Source organism: Myotis davidii, unplaced genomic scaffold (genome assembly GCF_000327345.1).
Source record: "Myotis davidii unplaced genomic scaffold, ASM32734v1 scaffold96, whole genome shotgun sequence".
Classification (NCBI taxonomy): Eukaryota; Metazoa; Chordata; class Mammalia; order Chiroptera; family Vespertilionidae; genus Myotis; species Myotis davidii.
Genome location: NW_006289416.1, coordinates 11545140 through 11565635, shown reverse-complemented (window position 1 = coordinate 11565635; position 20496 = coordinate 11545140). Strand labels below are relative to the sequence as shown.

Sequence of the window (20496 nt, the reverse complement as noted above, 5' to 3'; positions counted from 1 at the left end):
ATATATCTGTTCTGAATTCTTTCACATGGAAAATAAATTTTTGTTTTCTCTTGTCTCTGTGAGTGGAGGAATGCTTACACATGGCCAAAGGACTAATATGCTCCCTGCCCCTCCTAGCAAATGAAACAGACATCTGAATGCACACAACTTAAAAGAGTGAAGCATTTATCTCAGTGCTCTATACAAGACAAAAAACCCAAGCATGTTAACATCAGGACAATAATCATACCCTGCAAACCTATATTTCTATATTTGTAAATGTGTCTCCTTGTGGCCTTGATTTAGGGGTCATTTGCACATCCATTGTGTCCTTGAGTTTCTTTGAAGACAGACAATATCCCAGCCTTTGTTAGTGCAATCTTCTCATTGCAGTATACATTCTTCATTTGCCCATGTCCATCATTGTGATGATAAGGATTCTCATTTCACTCACTATTCACCCTAGCTAAAGCTGTTCTTCACACCCCACCAGTTGGATCAAGAGCCATCACCATATCAACCTATATCTGTGAAAGGAGGAATCTCTTCCTGTGGGTTCATCCGATAAAATGCCACTCTTCTATTCAAACAACTATAAACATCACATTGACATTGAGTTCGAGCAAAAGTAAAATATATTGAATTAATTCTGGAAATGAACTTTATTGTGGCCAAAGAGGACTGCAAAATATTTTATCTTATAAAAGCTATCTAAAAATATTTCTCAGTTTAATTAATGCCCTTTAAAAATCCCTGAATCATTTCAGTGTAAATTACTTTATGATACAATTTACTAGTAAGGTCCAAAGATATACCTCTACAAATGATAAATGTTTACTATTCATTTCCTATTCTTTTCAAAACAGCCCTCTGCAAATCTACTAGGTCACCCTTGAATATTCTGCAGGAGTCAGGTCAGTACATGATAGAATTACTTCAGTTGAAATTGGAAGTCATTGACTAATTGAACTGTGATACTGAAAATTAGAATTGCCATGGAGAATGGAACATCATTAATCTTATATGAAGAGCAAAATTTTTAAATTGCAAGTTGTTTCCTACTTGCCTTGGGGAAAATTTCACACCATCCTCTATGCTCAGTTCTTAATAAGACTCTGAGAGACAACCGCAAGCTGTTAACAGTTTCCAGATGCTTTAAAATGAGAAATCCACCCACGACAGTCTACATGGCTGTTTTGTGGCTGGAATCATTAGGCAAGTCTCTGAATAAGTCTGGCCATGGATTTTCAGTGGGAAGAAAGTCAGTGCATGGATCTGAATTTGAATGTCTACCTGTGCTCTAAGCTCCTGAGGAGAAGAAAACTTCATGAAAATTGTTTGAAATTGACGCTGTGGATAAAGACCCACTTAAAGAAAATCTTTTCCCAGGATTAGCTGCTTTCTAATACCACCCACTTACACTCTATCGTGATGTTCCCTGCAAATCTGCCGTAGGCACCTGACACACTAACACACTCAGCAACGTTCCTTCTGCAACATCATCGCCCACTCAACATGACCTCTTTCAACATTTCTCTCTCTCTCTGACATTAATTTTCTATTACTGAATTCAATATCTTCTTTATATATACAAGCACAGTATGCATAAAGAAATGACTGCGGGATCAGGAGAGATGAGTAAATCAATATGCAGGGCAGTGTCTCCTGAAAGAACAGATTTGAGCAGAGCCAACGACATAATAGGCTATGATTGAGTAATCAGCTCGCTTGTGATGATGGAAACTGTCTGTTTCATCTGGATACCCAGTTGTTGCCTGGAAACTTAAAAACATAACTACATTGGCCAGGCAATTGTGGTTGATCTGTTTCATTGGAGGCTGTCTGAACTGGTGGGAAGTGCAAGCCGTGCTCTGCGACTCTGGTCTGTGGTTCTGTCATATGAACTAACCGTCATGCACATTATGTTCTATGTATGTGAAGATAATGAGAGGCCGAGGTCCATCACACTGTGCCAGGGAAACAGGCACAACTGTCAGCCTTATGTGCACCAGCTCAGACAACCCCCATGCCTACAATGTTCACATCTACTATAAATTCCCAGGAGTGGGACAGAACATTCTGGATTAATGAACTCTAGGCCTCATGGAAGCAATCTATGGGAAGGCTCTCTTGGTTCTGGCCCCATGTTTTTCTACTGGACACTTCTGCCACCTTCCTTTACAAACCTCATCCTCCAGACCGAGGAGACCAGTAATTAAGCACCATTTACAGAAAATATGGTAAAGAAGAAAAATAAAATTTAAAAATGAAATAGACTTTTTTGAAAGATATAAATGCAAACAAAGTTCATGAAAATTTCTTCTCAAGCAATGCAATTAACCTAAGAGTTCAGGTATCTTTGATCAGTAATCACTAAACAGCAAATGTCCAATATTGATGAAGAAAATCTAGATATAATCTAGCTAGAAAACTTGAACACAAAATGGACACAGTCCCTACTAGAATACATACAAATATTAACATAGACGGAATCAGCCAAGAACATGCTTTAACACAAATTCTGGAAAGATCTGACAGCTTTAAGCAGAGATGCCAAAATCTGATATCTCAAATAATTTCTAGTATAAGAATATGGACTGCGGCAAATAGATGCAGTGACTCAAGCATATACATTTCCAAGTTATAAGTGTTTGAGATATTCAAGATGTGTAATGGTGCAATGACTGGGGAGCAATGTGGGCCAGTGTGGAAATCTTGAAGGTGGTGAGATCTGATGGAAACACTAAAGGAAAGAAGATAAATATGGCAAAAGTTCATAGGTTGGTGAAGAAAAGGAAAAAATAGAAGAGTGTGAGTGACTGTCCAGGTGGTGGCAAGCACAGCTGACATTTCTATCAGACCAACTTCTCTCTCCCCTCTGTGCCCACCCAAGGTGGGTAGGATGCCCGTGGCCCACCAGGAAACCTGGTCAAAGCTTGAGTCTGCATCAGCCCAGAAAGGGGCACCTTTTCTTAACTTGTCTGCCTGGAGGAGGTGTCATTGGAAATTTGTCTACCTGAGTGGGCTCCTTTGTAGCCTAGTTTGAGAGCACAATCATTCATGTACTATTGAACTCTTAGCTCATTTCCTCTGCCTTGAATTTCACTTTTTTAATTCTATACACAGTAACTATTTGACTTACACTTCCTTGAATATTATTTTGCCATCTTTGGTCAAGAATTGATAGTGGCAAAAAACAAACAAAAAAGAATTGATAGTGGCTTTCGTTGATCGTAATGAGATCCAGAATTTCAACAAGTTATCACTTAATTGTGCCTACCACCTTCTATGTTAACCCATAACTCAGAATCTCTGTACCCACCTAGCCAGTCACACACTCACAACTTCCTCATCCTCTCATGCTTACTTCCTGTTACTCCCTGTCCCCTGTTTTGTCTCTTTTCTTTGCTCTGATCATCAATGCCTCACTTGAAACCCGATGGTTCAGCTGAGTGGCCTCGTTGGTGGAATATTGGAGTAGGGCCTGAGAAACTATACTACTCAGCAGTGGCCAATGGAAGTTTATTCAAACTAATCTCCTCCAGAAACTTCCTGAGAGAGCTGATTTCATTTCTTTGATCCTCCTCCTTTTCACAATCAATAAGTGCAGTTAAAACAATAGTAGTTTGAACGTCATGTAGCTAATATTAAAAGACTTCAAAATTTCTTTTGGTGGAAACTAAAATACTTTTCTCATAACTAATGAAATTCCAACGAATATTAAGGACCGAGAATAATTTTGGTCACTGTTGTGTGCACACATTTTCCCCCTGATCCTTGACCCTGTGGTCTAGACAAATTTCAAATGCAGGATAGTCAGTCTAAAACTATTTCCTACTTCTCAGGTCCTAAGAGCCAAGAATAGGAGACAAGTATTTCTTTTAATTTAACAAAGAAACTCCATAGTTTCCTCAAAAAACTACAAATGGAACTCCCATTTGACCCTGTGATCCCACTTCTAGGAATATATCCCAAGAAACCAGAAACACCAATCAGAAAGGATATATGCACCCCTATGTTCATAGGAGCACAATTCACCATAGCTAAGATCTGGAAACAGCCTAAGTGCCCATCAGTAGATGAATGGATTAGAAAACTGTGGTACATCTACACGATGGAATATTATGCTGCTCTAAAAAGGAAGGAGCTCTTACCATTTGCAACAGCATGGATGGAACTGGAGAGCATTATGCTAAGTGGAATAAGCCAGTCAATGAAGGAAAAATACCACATGATCTCACTCATTCATGGATAATTGAGACCATTATAAACTTTTGAACAATAATAGATACAGAGGCAGAGCTGCCTCAAACAGATTGTCAAACTGCAGCGGGAAGGCCGGGGAGGGTTGGGGGGCGGGAGGTAGGGGGGTAAGAGATCAACCAAAGGACTTGTATGCATGCATATAAGCATAACCAATGGACATAAGACACTGGGGGATAGGGGAGGCTAGGGGACTGTCTAGGGCGGGGGGAAAAAATGGACACATATGTAATACCCTTTGTAATAAAAATAATAATAATAAATTTAAAAAAAAAAGAAACTCCAGAGTAAATTCTGGTATAACTCATGCTTCTGCCACTTACTCTTTCTTCAAAACAAATCAAGGCCTGGCTATATAACATATAGGTTGACATTGCATCATCTTTTGGGTGACCTATGAGTACCCGGTACTTGTCAGAATATGAACACAGGCAGACAGATGTCAAGGAAGAGCCTCGTGTGTGTGTGGAATATGAGTCCTGCTATAAAGAAGTGGATGGACGTAACAAAGGATGCAGAGCAGTTTATTAAAAATTGTGTCACAATCACCTTTCCCTTGACAGTTGAGATAAATTAAATCTGCTCTACATCTTACACCTGTCTCTCTGCTTTTAGCTCTACATTGATTTTTGACTAAATAGCCTCAAGCTTTGAAATAATCAAATTGCACCAGAGAAAATACATGCGCTCTAGTTTTGCTTTCCATCTGATTTTTAATATTCAATACATACTTATGATCATTTTAAAAGAGAATTAGACCAAAGCATACAGTCAACAGCTGTCATCTTCTGTCAATGATAACTGTTGACTAATGGGTCCCATTGACATTCTTTCAACCTGCCCTTGAATCTCAGAAAGCCATTCTGTGGGTTTTCAAAACAAATGGACACTAACAATGCTGCCCATTACATTCAGTTGTTTTCATATTCAACAGTGCTTACAGCTTCTGTACAAAGAAAATAAATCATTTTGTGCAAGAAACTTAGTCATGTTTTGACAAGAGAAAGATGTTTTTTAAAATTAGTAAGCGTTAAATAACTATACCTCCTAAAAATCTATTACCTCCATTTTCTCTATGATTTAAGATGTTTAAAATCACTTTTTCACATTTAATGGACAAGATCTTATTTCATAGGTGTTTGAAAATGGTTCTTTATGACATTTTTCTGAATAGACCATTTTCTTGCCTTGTTCCTGAAAGAAGATTAGTGACTATGCTTAGTCTTTCTTCTATGTGGCCAGGTTTAAAAAACAATTCTGTAATGCAAGGTTATTTTTAGGTAAGAAATAGTGTCTATATGTGTCTAAAGGAATGGAGTCAACATTTAAAGTGAAGAATCTCAGTTAATTATCTCTTCCAAATTGGTTCATCAACCTTGTTTTGCATCAAGTTCTGAAAAGAATGTGCATCCCACAACTCCCCACCCTACCCCCACCCCTGTCATTAAGAGGAGCAAAGGCAGCTTGATGTGATCCAAGGTGACTCTGTAGACCAGGTGTGGGGAACCTTTTTTCTGCCAAGGGCCATTTGAATATTTATAACATCGCTCACAGACCATACAAAATCATCAACTCAAAAATTAGCCTGCTATATTTGGTCAAACATTTAATTAACTCGCCCCTAATGCCTTGGCAGGGCCAGACCAAATGATTTCGCGAGCCTTATACACAGCCCACAGGCCAGACGTTCCCCACCCCTGCTGTAGACAGAGGGCTGTCCTCTGAGAAGTGTCCTGCTTGGCACACACAGGCCATTGTGTACACAAAGCCTTTCATCTTCCTTCCCAGGGCAGGAAGAAACAGCGGGTTGCAGCATAAACTGTCCATAAAGGGACGGCCAAATCCTAAGAAGCCATGGCTTTAAAAATCTACACACAAGCAAGGCACATGGGCTTCCTGGAAGCAGATGACAGCAAAGAAGAGAGAAAGATGGCTGGCTGGAAGGAAGAAAGGAAAGAGGAAGGAAGGGAGGGAGAGAAGGAGGAAGGGAGAGAAGGAGGGAGGGAGGGAAAGGAAAGGAGGGAGGGAGGGAGGGAAGGAAGGAGGGGGAATTAAAGTAGAATTTCTGTCACCAATAAAAATAAATTACTTTCTCTAACATGTCCCTCTGCAGTGAGAAAATGTGCCCAGAGGATGAATCAGGAAAGCCTGGGATGGCCTTTCTCACACTCCGTTGTAACCCAGGCCTCTACACAGACCTCTAGAGAGGCCAGTCTCTCTGTGTTTGCACTTCAGCAAGCAAAAAATCATTTTTTCTTACTGTTCCATGGCTTTTGTGAGGCCTAAAGCTCACACAGGTAAGGGCATCGTTATGACCCAGGAGACAAATTGCTAATACAATGTGAGTACCCGGCCTGGGAAGGAACCTGCTCAGCTAAGAGGCCCTGGAGTTCAGCTTCAAGCTTGTCAAGGCCAGTCTGCTTCTGCTCCCAGATCTGAAAGAGCTGAGGGATTCAAAGCTCCAATGTGTCAAAGAAGCAACTCAATTATCAAACATTTATTAAATTTGCACTCAACACAACACTGACTCAGCAAACACTAATCCAGCAGCTTCTTGTTATTGCTGAGGTTATATGAGGATTATGAAACCTAGTCACCACCCTCAAAAGTTTTAATGTAACTGAAAAATAGGAGGTTATGCGGCTGGAACTTACAGGCTGGTGAGACCATGTATATTTTCAGACTCCCTGAATTTTTTGTTGAATGTCAGGAAATTGGGACAGATCAAGAAAACGGGAAAGATTTATTATTATTAAATCTGTGATTGAAGGATTAGCAAGGTAAAGACATACTAAAGACTGCCATTCAATAACTGACAACTTACCTAAATCCAATCATTAAAAAATATTTTGACCCTGGCCGGGTAGCTCAGTTGGTTAGAGCATCATCCTAGTTGTGGATTCAATCCACGGTCAGGGCACATACAAGAATCACAGAGCACATAAAAGAATCAACCAGAGAATGCATAAATAAAGGGAACAACAAATCGATGTCCCTCTCTCTCAAATCAATAAATTTAAAAAAAATATTTTGAACAATAGAGTTATAGAAAAGACAACAGAAACCAACCCACCGTGGTTGGCTTTTTCCATTTTTGACACGAGAAGGCTTCTGTCATGTACTCACCATCAGTTACGGTCAACCTTACTACAAAGGTTTCATTTTCTCCTGTGCTGGCCTTGAAGCAACAACGGTAAAGTCCGGAGTCAGAGGCCACGACGTGGGGCATGAGGATAAAGCTCCTTCTCATCCCCTGGCTACAGTTGCTCAGGATTTGCCTCCTAAACCTTGAGGGGAAGCTTTTCCCTTGGGATAAGTTGCAGCTGATTAGGAGGTCGATCTGATGGGACTGGACCTTTTCCCATGTGACTTGTTGCATGGGACCCTTCATTTGAAGTTCGTACATGAATGTGATGTTTTCTCCAGGCTCTGAGACCACATGGCTATTCAATGGCACAGCTATCTCAAAGCTATCTGAAAAGAAGAAGACATTGATTATACTTAGGTCCTCAAACTTTTAAATAGGAAGGTAGAAGCTACTCAGAAAACTCCATCAAAAAGATTAGTGATGTCATGTAACATAGTTTCAGGGACTGCAGACAGCTTTATACCAAATTTTTGTAAGAAGAAGGCTTTTGAAAGAATGTGCTCACACATATTCTCTTAACTTTTACTTGGTTAACCATATAACAAAAAACATCATCAAAACCTCTGGTGCTTTTCTTGGTAGTGATCGTTTCAAGAGGATGAATGTCACAAGTGATCATATCAAGTGGTTGAATGGGTTGCTGATTCACACACTGACTCTGAGTATCAAATATCCTATATAAGAAAGGGCTAATACACTAATCAATCAAACGGCAGAACGATCATTCGCTATGACATACACTGACCACCAGGGGGAAGATGCTCAAAGCAGGAGCTGTCCCCTCGTGGTCAGTGCGCTCCTAGTGGGAGTGCCACTCAGCCAGAAGCCAGGCTACGAGAGGGCACAGGCTGGGCTGAAGGACCCCCCCACCCCCCTCCAGTGCACAAATTTTGTGCACCGGGCCTCTAGTCTAGATTATAATAATGCCAACTAAGATTTTATTATTCATAAAAGAGATACCAAATCATCTTCATTGAATATATACATAAATTTATTTTTCAGACATATGGGTTGTCTTATGCATAAAGTAAGAACCCTGTGCTTTGTGACTTCCTGGGTAACTACAGAGTCCTCCAATGTTTTCTCACCTTCCTACCACCGTAGCTGGAATACCCAGCACACAGCACTTAGTACATAATCACTAGATACCTCAATCAGCAGTTTTTATAGTGTGGCTTGATATCCCAAAGGGTTCCTGTATCCCTCTCTGAACTGAAAGATCACGCCGATTTTAATAGTCATATTAAAATGTAATTTGTTTTTTTAACTCTTATTCTATAAGAATATGTATATTATAAATTCACTCTTATCCTGTAAGAATATATAGTAGAGATTTTCAGAGTCTCTGGTGACCACTGGGATATGTGCTTATATGCTTAATAAATTCTGGTCTTTTAAATTCGTTTCTATTACAATAAATATTTATAGAACAAAACTCTTTGGGGTCTTCAATAATTTTTAAAAGAATAAATGGGGAAAAACAATTCTAAAATCGATATGGAACCACAAAAGGCCACAATAGACAAAACAAGCTTGAAAAAGAACAAAGCTGGAGGTGTCACACTTCCTGATTTCAAACTAAACTACAAAACCACAATAATTAAAACAACGTGGTACTGGCAAAAAGATAAAAATATAGAAGAGAATGGAAAGCCCAGAAATAAATCCATATATACATGGTCAGCGGATATTCAACCAGAGTGCCAAGAATGCACAATGGAGAAAGGATAGTCTCTTCAACACACGTTCTTGGAAAAACAGGCATACACATTATAAAAGGATAAAATTGGACCTTTTTCTTATACCATGCACAAAAACCTACTCAAAATGGATAAAGACTTAAATGTAAGTTCTGAAACTGTTTAACACTCCCAGAAGAAAACATAGGAGAAAGTTTCATGACATTGACCTTGGCAATGATTCTTGAATATGACACCAAAAGCATAGGCAAGAAAAGGAAAAATAGACAAGTAAGACTACATCAAACTAAAGTATTTCTTCACAGCAAAGGAAACAGTGAACATAGTGAAAAGGCAGCCTACACAATGGGAGAAAACATTTGGAAACCATATACCTGGAAGGATTAATTTCCAAAATATGTAAGGCATTCCTACAACTCAATAGCAAAATCAAAATAAAAAACCCAATAACTATTTATTTAATTTGAAAAATGGGGTAAAGACTTGAATAGACATTTCTCTAAAGAAAATGTACAAATGGCTGATTTATGAAAAGACATTCAATGCCACTAATCATTAGGGAAACACAAATCAAAATCACAATGAGATGTCACCTCAGATCTGTTAGGATGACTATTACAAAATAAAAGAAAAAGAGGAAGACAATGTTTGGCGAGGATATGAAGAAATTGGAACCCTTTTCCAGGTAGAAATGTAAAATGGTACAGCCTCTATTGTAGCACTATTCACAAATGAAAACATGTCCATTGATGGATAAGTAGATTTTTAAAGTGTGGTATATATTACAAAGGGATGTTATTCAGCCTTTAAAAAGAAGGAAATCCTGCATTATGAGACAATGCAGATAAACCTGGAAGACAGTATGCCAAATGAAATAAATCAGACACAGAAATAAATCCCATGTATATGGTCAGTTGGTTTTTAACAAGAGTGACAAGAATGCACAATGGAGAATGCTGCATGATTCCTCTTCTGTAAGGAATCTCAAATAGTCAGACTCATAGATGTGGAGAATAGAATGGTGGCTGCCAGGGGCTGGGCAGGGGAGATGTGGGGAGTTGTGTCTCATTGGGTGTAGAGTTTCAGTTCTATTAGATAAATAGGTTCTAGAGATATGCTTGCTGTATAACATAATGCCTGTAGTTAGCAACATTATTTGTATACTTAAAAATCTGTTAAGACTTTAAACTTTATGTTATATGTTCTTAGCATAATAAAATCTTTTCTCAAAAAGAGTATAAAGGGGAAAGTTCCGAGCTTCTCCCCTCGCGTCGCTGCCCCACCATCAGGCCCCGGTGGACCAATCTGCCCAGCACTTACCTGCTCCATGTCTGGTTCCTCCAGCGTCTCGGCTATGGAGAAAGTGGTTCAACAGCTCCGGCTGGAGGCCGGGCTCAGCCGCATGAAGGTTTCCCAGGCAGCTGCAGATTTGAAACAATTCTGTCTGCAGAATGCTCAACATGACCTCCTGCTGACTGGAGTATCTTCAAGTACCAATCCCTTCAGATCCCAGAAAGTTTGTTCCTTTTGTAGTAAAATGAACTTTGAAGGTGTTCTAAACCACTTTTCTTGAACTGGCGAATATTCAAAGAGAGCTAAATCTGAAGTCTGTACAAAAAGCTTACCCTATAACATGCCACACTCTACAAACTTCTGCTTCTGTCAGTCCTTAACACCTACCTCTCTGAATTTTCATGAATTAATATTTCACAAGAATGATTATTTTATATACACTGGCAGCAGCATACAAATAAAATACTTTTTTTAAAAAAAAAAAGAGTATAAAGGGATCCTGAGACCAAACAATTGAAGAACCTGACCCAGAGAATAACCTTCAAGAATTAGGTTAGTGGGAGGGAATAGGGAGGGGGGTAGGTTATGTCAGTCTATTTAATCTGATAGTTCTGCTATGGCTGACAAGGAATGTCAACCTACTGTCCAAATAGAAAGGGCAGTCATGGTGTCACAGAGCCCTGGAAATAATGCGGAACTGAGAGACCATTAATCCCAGCCTCTCTGTGTCACTAACTCACTCAGGCTGGCCAGAGCCACTTTCTTGATGTCCAATGAAAAAGAGGAGAGGAGAGAAGATCCCCACTTGAGAGAGAGTGCAAAATAAAGTCTAAAATACAATAAGATTCGCTGTCTGTGTTCAATGAGAAGACTGTCTGTGAGAGTTTCGTCCCCACCAAACCAGCTTCTTCTCTTCAGCAAGTGGTTCCATGTGTCAGAAAGTTTTTGGAAAGAGAAAACCACAGCACTCCCGCTTCTCACCCGGTAGCTGTGCAACCATTTACCAAAGCTAACACTCTACCCACATGACAAGCACACAGGAAACATTTCATCTCTGGGTTACCAGCCAGCACAAGAACAGGGGGGAAATAGAAGGAAAGAGAGAAAATCCATAAGAAATGAAAAAACAAAGAATATAAAAGCTTAAAGGAAATAAATGAGCAATTAGAATAAGACAGGGAAAGATGAGGCATGAGAAAATAAGAAGCCAGAGACAGTATCAATAAGAGGCTAAATCAGATCACAGCACACTGTGTTGAGAAAATGAAAGAACATAAAAGAAATGACAAAAAGAAAGAGAAACCCGTTTTTACACCGCGCCAAAGCCTCGGAAATGGGACGCAGGCTGGCCTGGCAGCCGCATTGATGCTGGTCTTCAGAGCTCACATACCTGCTTATTTTCCTGTGTGGCTACAGCTGTCCTCCAATCTCAGAACCGTGCTTTATCTGCCAATCCAACCCACCCTGCTACCAGGAAGCAACACTATGGAGTGTGACTGGGTGTGAAGTGTCTGTATTTGCACAAAGGACAGACCCAGGAGGGAGGCCGGACCTGGAGGTCTCAGGGGAAGGGGCGCTCTACATCAGGACCCAGGCTGGAACCCACAGAAGCAGTCCCGCCCTGGAGGCAGGTGGTTTGGAGGCACAGAGTGGACTCCCTTAACCTCTCCTGATGAACCGAAGAGCTGGCTGGAGTCAGGTGGAAATCTAGGCGAGGCCTGCACAACCGGCCTCTCTCACGTGGGGCCGCCTGCTGCTCGGAACACCCGATTCTCCTGCACGGCACATGGAGAGCGACCAAAACAACCCGAAAACCAGGAGGACCCCACATGCACCAGGACCCTGGCACCCTGATTTGGAAAGTGAATCTACCTAAAATGGCAATCAAATTGTCATTGTTATTAGGAAAGAAAGGTTTGATTACAATTGAGTCCTAAAAACAGAAACAAAAATAATAAAAGCCAGTTGGTTTTACATTTCTAACTAGTTATGTATTAATTCTTAGCATAAATATAGAATAGATTGTGGGGGAAATGTTTGTTTGCTTTTAAAAACTTTCTTTTTAGCCCGGGCCGAATGGCTCAGTTGGTTGGAGCATCCTCTTATACACTGAGAATTTTGAGTTCAATTCCTGGTCAAGACACCATCTAGGTTTGGGATTCAATCCTGGGTCTGGTCATGTGCGGGAGGCAACGGATCGATCTTTCTCTCACGTCAATGTTTCTCTCTCTCTCCCTTCTTCTCTCTTTTTCTCAACTCAATAAAAACACCCTCAGGTGAGAATTTTAAAAATAATTTAAAACTTTATTTTTAGAGCAGTTATGTGTTTACAACAAAATTGAGAGGGAGGTACAGAGATTTCCTATTACCTACACACAGCCTCCCATTGTCTACATTCCTCACCAGACTGATGCATTTTTTACCAAGGATGAACCTACATGGACACATCATAATCCCACAAAGTCCATAGTTGACCTTAGCGTTCACTCTTCATGCTGTACATTCTGTGGGTTTGGACAAATGTATGACACGTATTCATCACCATAGTATCAGAGTATTTTCACTGCCCTAAAAATCCTATGTACCCTGTCTATTTGCCCCTGCCTCCTCTCAACCCTTGGCAACTCAAAAGAGTGTCTCCATAGATCTGCCCTTTCCAGAATGTCATAGAGTTGGACTCATGCAGTATGTAACCTTTTCAACGTAGCTTCTTTCACGTGGTCACATGTGTTTAAGCTTTCGCCATGCCTTTTTATGGTTTGATAGTTCATTTCTTTTTAGCACTGAATACTATGCCATTGTCTGGATGTACCACAGTTTATCTATTCACCTCCTGAAGGGCATCTTGATGGCTTCCAAGTTTTGCTAATTATGAAAAAAGTGTTGTATACAGCAGCCATGGGCAGGCTTTTGAGTAAACATGAGTTTTCAGTTCCTTTGGGCAAACATCAAAGAGCATGCTTGCTTCGTTTGTAGGATGAGTGTGTTTGGTTTTGTAAGAAACTGCCAACCTGCCTTACAAAGTGGCTGCCCCGTTTTGCATCCATCCCCACCCGCAGTGAAGGCGCCTTCCTGCTGCCCTACACCCTCACCAGCACCGGGTGCCATCCGGGCTCTCGATTTGGCCATGCGAACAGTTTGTCTGTGTTGTTCTCACATGGTGTGTATGTAGAATAACATGATGGATTCCTGTGAGCTTTGTATGTGATTTCTCTAGCATGATGATAGATCATTTTGGAAAAATATCTTAGCGCCCAAGCAAACTAACACGGGGTAAGGACTTGATCGGTGCAGCATTTCAGATCCCACCTGGATCCCTCTGCACCGACAAGCAGCAGCAAGGCCACCCACTGGGGGACCAGCCATCTTCTCCAAGCCCCCCCACACGCGGGGCCGTTCTCTATCCTTCACGTAAAGTGCAGATACAAGGGGAAGGAGCCAAACAAGATAAAAATAAGTTAAAGGACTGCCTGACTGAACAGCACAGATAAGTGGGAGGAACAAGAGCTGCTGGAAGAGATAAAAACACAACCTGACAAAGCGTCTGGAGGCTGCGAGCTCGGCCATCTGTTTAAATCCAAGAAGGCGAGCATGTCCTAGATGGCAGGGCAGAGGCGCGGCCCAGAAAACACACACTGAGAGAAGGTGTGCAGTTTGTCCAAAATGCTTGCCCCTATGAACACCAATGAGCAAAAGGGTTCTGGCCCAGGCCTGGGACGACTTGTGATTTAAACGTCCGGTGATTCAGCTGCTGTGGCCGCAGGTGAGCCCCCAGAGGCCAGGCTGCCTCCTGGCCGCTTCACGGAGCCCCCAAATCTGTAGGGTGTTTGTCTCAAGGGGCCATGGATCCTCATGCTGTAACTTTAGCTCACAGGTTTTAATTGTTAAAAAGTAAACTCCCCTCTCTTCGTTCCAGTACAATGAGGGAGAACAATGCTTCCTATTTAAGTCAGCACCACAAGGTTTGCTGTAGTACATGAACAACGCTGCATTTTCTCCAACCAGAAAGATAAGTGTCTCAGGGGAGGTGAGAATTTTAAATAGTATAGCTCTGAAGGCTTGCAAACCCAGATGATGACAAAAGCCAGGGGACTGGCTTGTTTTCCACGAAAGTGTCAGCAGTTGGCCTCACAGACTTGGAAATTTCTGGTAGACTTTCTGCATGGCTGAGTTTTACAGAAAAAGAATCAAAAGATGAACACTGACCCTAATCCTCCTTGACTAGAAAACAGACTGTGTCGGTGACTATCACTGGAGACGATGGTAAGCATTTTGTCTCATTGTATTTAACATTTTCAACGTATTTCAAAAGCAAACTAACAGGCCTGGAATTTGCCCTTACCGTGTGTCAGCATTAAATGCATTACATGTGCTAACACCCCGAGTCCTCCCGACAGCCCGGAGGCAAGTCTAGCTGGCAGCGGGCAGAGAAGGGAATCCCACAAGGCAGGAGACTTGAGCAGCTGCCCCTGGCCAGGGCTGTCATCCCTACCCTGTGAAGGCGCACACAGGACACTCCGAGTGGGAACTGGGCTGCGTTTCACAGAGGAAGGAAGCTTCCAAGGAAGTTTCTGTTCCTAAATATCTTATTTTATGATGCCTCAAATCCTATAATTAGAAATCAATTTCTTTGCTTGTCCTTGTTAAAATGCACATAACAACCTCAGCTCCCAGCAGCACCAACAAACACATCCATGAAAAATTGTCCATTAGATTGCTTTCCAGGTAGAAGGAAAAGAAGCCGATTCCCACCGGCTAGTGGCTCGGAACAGACTGGCTGCAGCAAAGGAAAGAAGAGTCAGGAGCCTGCCTTGTCACAGGTCACAGGTCACAGGTCACAGGTCACATGTTACTGTCTTCCCCAGGACCAAAGTTTAGAGGAGAATGAGGGCCTGCAATTGCTGGGTGGGGGATTTAGACTGGAAGACAGATTACAAACAAAACTGCCTCTTTTATCATTCATTCATTCATTCATTCATTCATTCAACAGAGATTACTGTGCGTTGACACAAAGACAAGTAAGGCACAGTATGAGCTGATGGGAAGACACACAACCAGGTCATTGCACCAAACCTCTTGAGATTCCCCCAAATTGTTACTTTTCTCTCTTTGATCATCTAGAGTGTTGGGTATGCCCTGACGTATGTGGATAAGCATATCTTTAATTCCTCAGATAATGTGTTAGGAGAAAAGGCAACTGAAAAGGATCAAAGATGAAGCCTCCCATCTAACAATTAATCCGCTGACCACTATGCTTGGAAGTAGCAGGGGGAAGGTTTGGGGAAGGAAATGAAGAGTAGTTTGGAAACTCTTCGAAAGAAGCAAAGAGCTTTATCGTGGCCAAGAGTCCCTGTATTCGAACCTTGAACATGAGTCAGAGCCTCCTCTCTAAACTTGATGTCCCAGGCTTGGCAGACACCAGCTCAATCTCAAGCAGGGTGCACTCAACACAGCCCCACATCACACAGCTCTTACAGCTTTTGGCAGTGTGGGGAGCTAACCCCAATTAAGCAAACCAGCCCTTAAGAGTCTGTGGTAAAAAGATGGGTGAGGCCGTATTTATGGGCTATCTATGTGAGCCAGACCTATGCCCACCCTGGGTAGCTTACAAAAGAGTCGCTTGCTTTAATCATGAATCCAGTTTAAAAATCTTTAGTAAGGGCCTAATAATATATGTATGGGACTGGAGAAGAGATTAGGGATGCAGTGAAAAATAAGACACACATGGTCCCTATCCTCCCAGAGCCAATAAAGTAGTAAGGAAGCCATACGATTGAACAGATCTAAACAGATTGTCACAGTCCACGCAGTGGGGGCCAGGAGAGGGAAGTAGTGGAGAGGGACGCAGTGGAGAGGAGGTACAGCCCAGGCACAGGACCAAGTCTTGGCTGGATTTGGAGCAAAGCCACAGAGGTAGGCAACTGCCAAGGACACGCCGATGCACGTGGGGAATCGCAGGAAATACAGGTGGAGAGGAGAAGGCTTGGAATGCTGGCCAATAAGCTTATGCTTAGTGTTGTAGCGTGAATGTCTGGGGCTGGATAGTGAGACTTCAGGGAGATGGAGCAGGCGGCTGTACTCGGTGTGGATGAAAGAAGTAATCGAAGCCTAGAAACTGAATGATGAGGAGCGTTTGAGAATTCCTGTCACCGCTGGAGGCTCGGCAACCGGAACAAGAGAAAAGGAGGAAAAGGAAGAGAAATGTCAAACATCGAAAAAGGTTAAAACTTCCAACAGTAAATGTTTTGACAGTAGAGGCTTCAACCGCTGCATCGAATGAGAATTGGATGTTATCTCAGCTAATTTGCTGCTTCATTTCTCAAGGATAACCAAAAACTGGCTGCGGCCTCTCTGTTTCCATTATGCTCAAGGTGAGGAAGAATATTGGAGAAGCTCGAGCAATTCAAACACACCAGAAAGGCTGTCAGGGAGATTTTTCAAACATAGGAGAAAAAAATGACCTTTTATATGGCTAAAAAGAATATCTAAAATTGTGCCAACAAAGCCTTGAGCCAGGGAATGTTATTACATAAGACAAAAGATTTCATTTTCACCAAAATATTTAAAGGATCGTCTGGGAGGCAGATAAAACCTTTCAAACAACGTCTGGCAGCAAAAGAAAGCTAATGACTCCACTTTTCAAAAGAACTGAAGACAAGATTATCTACGTTTTAAGAATAAATAAACACTGAAGAGACAAAGCATATTATCTCTGTGTGAAATAAATGACACTCGGCAAAGTACATTTTCATCTTTTCTTGCGGAACAACGCAGGGTCAGGCCAAACAATGGAATTGTCTATCATGACCGATGCTTTAATACCAGTAACAAGATGCGGAGTTTGCTGAATAGGACCCAATGCTGCACAAGGGTTTAAAAAATTAAGTTCTTTTTAAAAAAAAGTGTCAATTAGTCACCTTCAGGAATGTAAACGCTCCCCTGCCTTCATACTACTTTGTTTTCACTCTTTACATGTAAGCTCAAATCCAAAACAGGAAATGGGTAAAACTACAGGTGACCTGAGCTGTTTTGCTGATCTTAGAAAGAGCTTACAAATGAACTCTTCCTCCATCGGTCTTATAGAAGGTAGCCTGTGTCTTTTTTTTCTTCACCTTTATGAAGCTTCACTTCATGAGTTTTAAAACTCAGAAATTGTCCACAGAAAACACACCCTGTTACCTTCAACAATCTACTCAGATACAAGATAAATGAATGCCCCATGGAGTTTATAACATACTAGAGGCAGGGTGCATGAAATTCGTGCACTCAGGGGGATCCCTCAGACTGGCCTGCACCCTCTTACAGTCCAAGAGCCCTCAGGGATGTCCAACTCATGGCTTAGGCCTGCTCATCCTTAGTGCTGTCATGGAGGTGGGAGAGGCTCCCACCACTGCCACTGTGCTCGCCAGCCATGGGCCCACAACTCAGGGCTTCTGGCTGAGCAGCGTTCCCCCTGTGGGAGTGCACTGACCATCAGGGGCAGCTCCTGCATTGAGCATATGCCCCCTAGTGGTCTGTGTGCGTCATAAAGACTGGTCGTTCACTGTTCAGTTGATTTGCATATTAGCCTTTTATTATATAGAACTAGAGGCCCGGTGCATGAAATTCGTGCATGGGGGCATTCCCTCAGCCCAGCCTGCACCCTCTCGCAATCTGGGCTGCTGGCTCCTATCCCCTTGCCTGCCTGCCTGCCTGATCGCACCTAACCCCTCTGTCTGCATGCCTGATCATCCCTAACTTGCCCCCCTGCTGGCCTGATTGCCCCTAACTGCCTCTGCCTCGCCCCCGGCCTAAGCCACAGTCTAGCCTCACTCTGCAGGAGGTGACCTGGCCAATCAGAGGAAGGCACTGCCCCCATCACCCTGCTGCTTCTGCCACTGCCAGTCGCCATGGCTACCTGATCCATGGCCCACCCCTCCCACATAGCTGCCTGACCTTCAGCCTGCCCCTCCTGTGCAGCGCCGCCCACCCCTCCAGTGCAGCACCAGCCCTAGGCACTCACGGCTGTTGTGGCTTTGTCTGGATGGACATCCAGATGGACGTCTGGAAGATGTCTGCTCTAATTAGCATATTACCCTTTTATTAGTATAGATAACCACTTACTATCTCACTAAGGCATCCCTTCAATTCTATAATATTTGAAAAAATCTTGACTTTTTTTCTTTTTGCTTTCATGAAAGATATGTCCTCCGTGCTTCTCTCTCAACACAGGATTACTCATAATTCTTCAAAAGAAAACAACTTTGGTGCATTCTTAAATTATAATCATAATATTTACTATATACTAGATACTTGTCATTTGACATGAGGAAAGTGACAAACACTTTCCAGGAAATGTTTGTCCCTGCATTTGGGGAACAATTATAATTATCACTTTAAAGATTTGTTGACAAAAGTCATGGCTAGTGAAGATAGAGTCAGTATTTGGATCCGGAAATGTGATTCAATTTCTTAATAGAAAGAAGTAAATTACATGCTAGAATAGTAGACTCATATCACATAGCTCATTGTGGCTCCTACGTGGAAAGGCAAATAAAACTACTAGATGTGAAGCCGTTTAACTAAACATATAACCTCATGTGTGCTCTGTAAGTCATCTGTATGTACCTCCTCTGTTCCCATCTAGATACAAGCAGTCACTGCTGTCTTAAAATGCATTTTTTTTCACACTGAACTGTGGACATTTCTACCCACCTTTCTCTGCCAGGGCAGTCCTTCCCACTTATAAAGCTGATCGTGGCCACTTTCTTGCACACCTACAGTCTCAACACCTCCAGTTCCTAGGAGCCTCATTCGAGCACAAACTCTGACCCCATCACCTCGTCACCATATCCATCCGTGGCCTGTAATCTCTGTCCTACCAGACTATTCGTGGCCCTCATATATCCCCACTCCATGTCTTTGTGCTATTCGGTCTGCTGAAACCCCCAAAACTTGTATTCACCCTGAAAACCTCCTAGAATGAGATCTTTGGTGAAGCTTCCTCCAACTTTGCGGCAAAGGACATCATACTGTCGTTACTCCACTCTGACATCTGTTAGACATGAACACATCTCATGTGCCATTGGATGGTGAGCATCCCCAGGCAGCAGTGGCTTCTTAATCATAGAAGAGCCACCAATCTCTTTACTACCTCCCCAACCCAGTTTCATTAATAAGCCAGCCACCCTCCCTTCAGGCTAAGCCATGTGTTCGTATCAAATATAACATGTGCCCAGTGGGGAGACTCACAGTGCTCCTCCCTTACTTTATCCTGTGAATGTGACCTGATGTGGCCTTTCTGTTCATTAGTCAACCTAAGTAACTGCAAATAAAAGCTAAGGACTCAAATATTACGTGGCCTACACACTCCAAATTTTATCCAATCCTATTTGGTATAATTTGCCTCATGATATTCTTTATTTTTATTACCATGGTTAGGTTTGGGTGGTGGTGGTGTGTGTGTGTGTGTGTAGAAATAAAAAAAGTAGATCGCATTTCTGCCTTTGGATAATTACACTTAAGAGAGTACCAAGAATCCTCACTCTTTCTGATAGCCCTTATTATCAGTGACATTGACATAAGAAATTCCCCATGATAAATGACCAGTCATCAATTACTAAGCGGAGCACTAACATAGATACAAACCTGGAAAAATAAGCATTCAGAAGGTTTTTATAACAGCACTGAAGGTATGGCAAATATATTACAAAACTTTAAATTTATTCTAATGAGAAGAATAAATATTATTTTTCAAATATTAATACGGGCCTAATAGGCATGAGAATCATTTCATCATCAAGACGGCCTTGCTGAGACTATACAAATTTTGCACTAGACACAGACATGGGTAAAAGGAACGATTCACATTGAAGGTCCCAAGGCCTCATTTAGAAATGCTGCATTTCAATAGCATTTCAGATGCATGTCTCCACTAATCCTGTGAAGTCAGGAAACTGAGACCAGGCCATTCTGAGGACACACAGTGGTGAAAGCAGGTGCCTGGGAATTCTACCCCAAAGCAGCTTGAAATGTTGAAGACTGATAGGAGTTAGAGGTGCTGGGAGCAAAGACAGCACAGTGCTGGGGGGTGGCTCAGGGAGACACAGTGCTTGGGGGCTCAGGAAGACAGCA

General features: G+C 42.0%; 1 protein-coding gene and 1 pseudogene across 1 annotated transcript in view; one reads left to right on the top strand and one right to left on the bottom strand.

Moving 5' to 3' along the window:
• The window catches only part of CD226 (CD226 molecule), a 57493-nt gene that overhangs the window by 16607 nt on the left and 20390 nt on the right, over positions 1-20496 (bottom strand). The window contains 1 exon segment of the mRNA XM_015562768.1: positions 7369-7716. Within this exon segment, the coding sequence (XP_015418254.1) occupies positions 7369-7716 (348 nt within the window).
• LOC102772865 lies at positions 10418-10721 on the top strand (annotated as a pseudogene).